Source organism: Fonticula alba (assembly GCF_000388065.1).
Source record: "Fonticula alba strain ATCC 38817 unplaced genomic scaffold supercont2.2, whole genome shotgun sequence".
Lineage (NCBI taxonomy): Eukaryota > Rotosphaerida > Fonticulaceae > Fonticula > Fonticula alba.
In genome coordinates, this window is record NW_009242972.1 from 1,270,740 (window position 1) to 1,272,184 (window position 1,445).

At 66.3% G+C, this 1,445-nt stretch overlaps 1 protein-coding gene across 1 annotated transcript; it reads right to left on the reverse strand.

The window, feature by feature from the left end:
* Window positions 1-503: 503 nt before the first annotated feature.
* On the reverse strand, window positions 504-1,337 carry H696_01307 (hypothetical protein; the record flags this gene model as incomplete). The annotated part of the gene is made up of 1 exon (XM_009495201.1): window positions 504-1,337. The coding sequence occupies one exon, from the start codon at window positions 1,335-1,337 to the stop codon at window positions 504-506; it is 834 nt and encodes a 277-aa protein (XP_009493476.1).
* Between the last annotated feature and the right edge of the window lie 108 nt (window positions 1,338-1,445).

Below are 1,445 nucleotides of genomic sequence, written 5' to 3' on the forward strand. Positions count from 1 at the left end.
CCCCCCGGCGACGTATCCCCACGCGGGCGGAGAGGCGGAAAAAAAAATGAAAGTCTATTGTCAGCTGGTAGATGGAGGGCGCGCGCGGGCGGTGCGGTGCGCGCGCATACACGCCAGAGAAAAAGGGGCCACAAAAGGCTCGGAAGCACACACCACGCACGCACACCCCCTCCTCGAGGCACACCGTCGGCTGTGTTTTTTTTTTTTTTTTTTTTTTTTTGCTGACGGGCACATCCGAGGCGGGTGTGTGCATGGGGGAAGGTAGCGTGCGTGGGGAAGGGGGAGAGAGAAGGGTGGGGGGTAGTAGGAGAGGGGGCGTGGAGGAAGAGACAGGGGAAACAAGGACACGAAGGGCACTGCACGCGGAGAGACGTCGGAGCCCCGGGAGGAGAGAGACAGGGACCAGCGCGCGGCATGCTTGGCATATGAAAAAAAAAAGAGGCGGGGGAACGACGCGAGGGGAGAGCCGCACATGCCCGGCTGCTGTTAGCGGTCGTCCCTGCTCAACGGCGCCGGCGCTCGGCACGGGTGGCCTTGAGGCGCTTCTTGTACTTGTGCTTCTTGATCTTGCGCTTGCGCTTCTTGATGTCGTTGGCCAGCTCCATGCCACCGACCGAGGGCTCCAGCTCGTCGGCACCCGGATCCAGGGGCGGGAAGCCGGCAGCCGAGAGCATCTGCGAGTAGCGGTCATGCTGCACGACGTCGGTCAGATAGCCGATGGCCGAGCGCTCGGCCTGGCCACGCGAGGACTGGAAAGTCCCGACGCGCTGCTCGATGTCGGCCATGAGGCTGTCGAAGTCCGCCTGACGGTCCTGCAGGGGGTAGTCCGGCAGGCCGGTCAGAACCCAGCTGCTGATGATGCGCGCCGGGAGGATGGACACGGCGGCAGGGGCCGGCTGGCTGGCGGCAGCCCGGGCCGCGGTCGCATGGCGGGCGGTCACCATGGACTCGGTGTCCAGGTGCTGCATGGCCTGAGACATGGAGCAAATGTTGCTGGCCGAGGGGGTGGTCTGGGCCTCGGGGGCCAGGGCGTCGGTGGGGACAAAGGTCATCGAGTCATTGGGGGGAGCCTGCCCGGCGGAGATGATGGAGTTCAGCTCGGTTTGCAGGGCCGCCGACATGGGGAGATCCCCGGTCAGGGAAGCGGTGCCGGAGTTCATCGAGCCACCGGGCGAGTGCGGCGGCGACGAGGACGAGGAGCTGGAGTACAGGGCCCGGAGACCGGTCCCCCGGGCGAGGGACACGGCGCGGGCAGCCTGCCGCAGGGGGCCGGCGTTCCGAAGGGCAGAGGAAATCATGTCGAAGCTGGCATTGTTTCCCGTCCCACCATGGTCCATGTGTCAGAGGAGGGCGGAGGAGGGGCGGAGGAGGGGCGGAGGAGGGGCGGAGGAGGGGCGGAGGAGGGGCGGACAAGACAAAGCGGCGGAAAGGGGAGGAGGGCAATG